Below are 2500 nucleotides of genomic sequence, written 5' to 3'. Positions count from 1 at the left end.
CCCTCCTTCCCTCGTTTTCTTCCTAGCTCCCTCTCCTCTCTCTCTCTCTCACCTTCCCGTTACTCCTAACAAGACCCTCACTAAACACACTGTCTCATCTCGCATAACCCCCACCTCAATTGCAGGTCAAATATTCTGCAGCTGATTAACTGTATATCTCTGTATTTCTCCCTATTGTAGGTAATAGACAGTGTTGCCAGATTGGTCGGTTACCCGCCCAATTGGGCTGGTCGGGCTAGCCGTCTGCGGATAAAAACGGTCAAAAATGGCCATCCGGCGGGTTTTTCTGCAGTTTCATGGCCATAGAAATCAATACAATTTGGTTGGGCCTCCAGGCGTTTTTTTTTTAGCATTGTTTGGGCTGGAAATGATCAGACACATCTGGCAACACTGCTTTGATGACGGCTCGGGCACAGTATTGTGTATCAAGCGTTAGTGTAGTAGAGTAGAGTAACTTTATTGATCCCCGGGTTAAAATCAAGGTGTCAAGTAGCTTACATAAATACACATAATTCATAATTCAAGACACATGTAACACAGGTAATAGTCAAGGAGGGTAAAATATAAAGCCTACAGAAAAATAAAAAGGCAATTGTGCAAAAACATATTCTGTGAGTTGCGGTAGACAAATGTGTAAATGTGCGCGTACGCCATAGGTATGCCGTTGCAATACCAGATTAACTGTATATCTCTGTAAGTCTCCCTATTATAGGTAATAGACTTTGATGTCGACTCAGGCTCAGTAGTGGGCATCCAGCCTCTGCGTACGTGATAGGCAAGCTGTTGCTATACTTAGCTAACTGCATGTCTCTGTATTTCTCCCTATTGTAGGTAATAGACTTTGATGACGGCTCAGGCTCTGTATTGCGTATCCAGCCTCTGCGTACGCCACGGGACGAAGCCATATACGAGTGCGTGGCCTCCAATAGTGTGGGAGAGACGAGCGCCAACACCAGACTCACTGTTTTACGTGGTAAGGTGCTCTTTACTTTCTACGCACGCCGAGTGGATGGAAAATGACTGTAAAACATTGCTTTTAATAATTACGTATAAAAGTAAGTTTGCCCTGCTGTCGTAGACCCATAATGCACGCCGTAACACCAGCGGCACTCTGTATTAGTCATTGAAAGGTTAATGTCCATAGTATTACTCTATTATGACATAACAGAGGGCCTTGAGTGATGCACTATGGCTCGGTCATGGCCATTCTGATAACAGCAAATTTATAAAGCCATTTTTTGAAGGGCTAAGTTTGAAAGTTAACTCAACTTGAGAAAGCCTCAAACTTAGACAGCAGGTCAATTTACCTTTTTACGTTTAACTGGTTGACAGTGCACATACTGTATTGCTAGCTTTGTGCTACAGCATTAGCTGGTGGTCATAGCATTGGTCGAGGTTTGCGCTGGTAGCATTTTGGCTCATAGTATCTGTGGACATTTACTCGTTCTCTCTGTGTCTATTTTCTGTCAGTATGCTTGATTTTATACATATAGGAGAACATTTTCCTTTATTCTTTTTGTACTCTCAATTTTTCTGTAGTTCTTTCTTTAAAGGTACACTGTGCAGGAAATGGTCAAAAATGTTACTGCAACTGTGCCGCTCATTGAAACTGGCTTGCCTCTTGCCAAATTTGTTCTTCTCATGAACGTTTACGAAGTAATACGCTAATATTTTCTAGTATGGCTCAAGTCATTTCCTAGTATGGCTTAAGTCACAGTAATTTTTGCAGCTAAAAATTCAAAATGGCGAACCATGGAGAAGATCCCCCTTTTCCTGTAGGCCTATGAAAAGTGCAATTTTTCCAGTCATATTGAATATTTAGAATTTGATGGTGGTGGTAAGTATTCATGGAAAAGGTAACATCTGTGAATGGGTAGCACGAATTCTGGAAATAAACAACAAAAAATCTTGCACAGTGTCCCTTTAATTCTTATAGGATGTCAACATTCTGTCTTTTTACTTTTATTTTACATTTACTTTGCTAATATATTGCTAGACAGAGTACACTACAGACAGTGTTGGTTTGGTTGTGTGTCGTTGGTTTTGGTGACATCATGCATTTTTAGGTGACCTCAGAATTCAGATGGAGACGAATGCTTTCCTGCTAGCATGTGTTTTTACTGCTGTGTGGTTAGATCTATTTAAAGCAGCCATGACACACACACACACACACACACACACACACACACACACACACACACACACACACACACACACACACACACACACACACACACACACACACACACACACACACTTGAAGTCTGGGACACGTCCTCCATTCACTCCGGCCAAAAGTCAGCCAGACATTTTTTTCAGTGCAATTTGTTTAAGGAAACTTCACACTATCCTTTCCTTCCATTTCCTTCCAATTTCTTCCATTTTCGCTGTCATTATTTTTCTTTTCTTCTCTGTCTTTTTCCAAGGGAAATATGGAAATGCTTCTCCAACCGTGACCTTGGGTATTTTTTTCACATGGTCTTGATTAATACTGCAATTA

The 2500-nt window shown here is 41.3% G+C and overlaps 1 protein-coding gene across 1 annotated transcript in view; it reads left to right on the top strand.

Moving 5' to 3' along the window:
• The window catches only part of LOC134437239 (receptor-type tyrosine-protein phosphatase delta-like), a 482346-nt gene that overhangs the window by 218200 nt on the left and 261646 nt on the right, over nt 1-2500 (top strand). The window contains exon 4 of the mRNA XM_063186743.1: nt 832-973. Coding sequence (XP_063042813.1) covers nt 832-973 — 142 coding nt within the window. The remainder of the gene's footprint in view (nt 1-831; nt 974-2500) is intronic.

This window comes from Engraulis encrasicolus, chromosome 21, assembly GCF_034702125.1.
Source record: "Engraulis encrasicolus isolate BLACKSEA-1 chromosome 21, IST_EnEncr_1.0, whole genome shotgun sequence".
NCBI lineage: Eukaryota > Metazoa > Chordata > Actinopteri > Clupeiformes > Engraulidae > Engraulis > Engraulis encrasicolus.
Note: the sequence above shows the minus strand (reverse complement) of the source record. Positions and strands in the feature narration are given on the sequence as shown.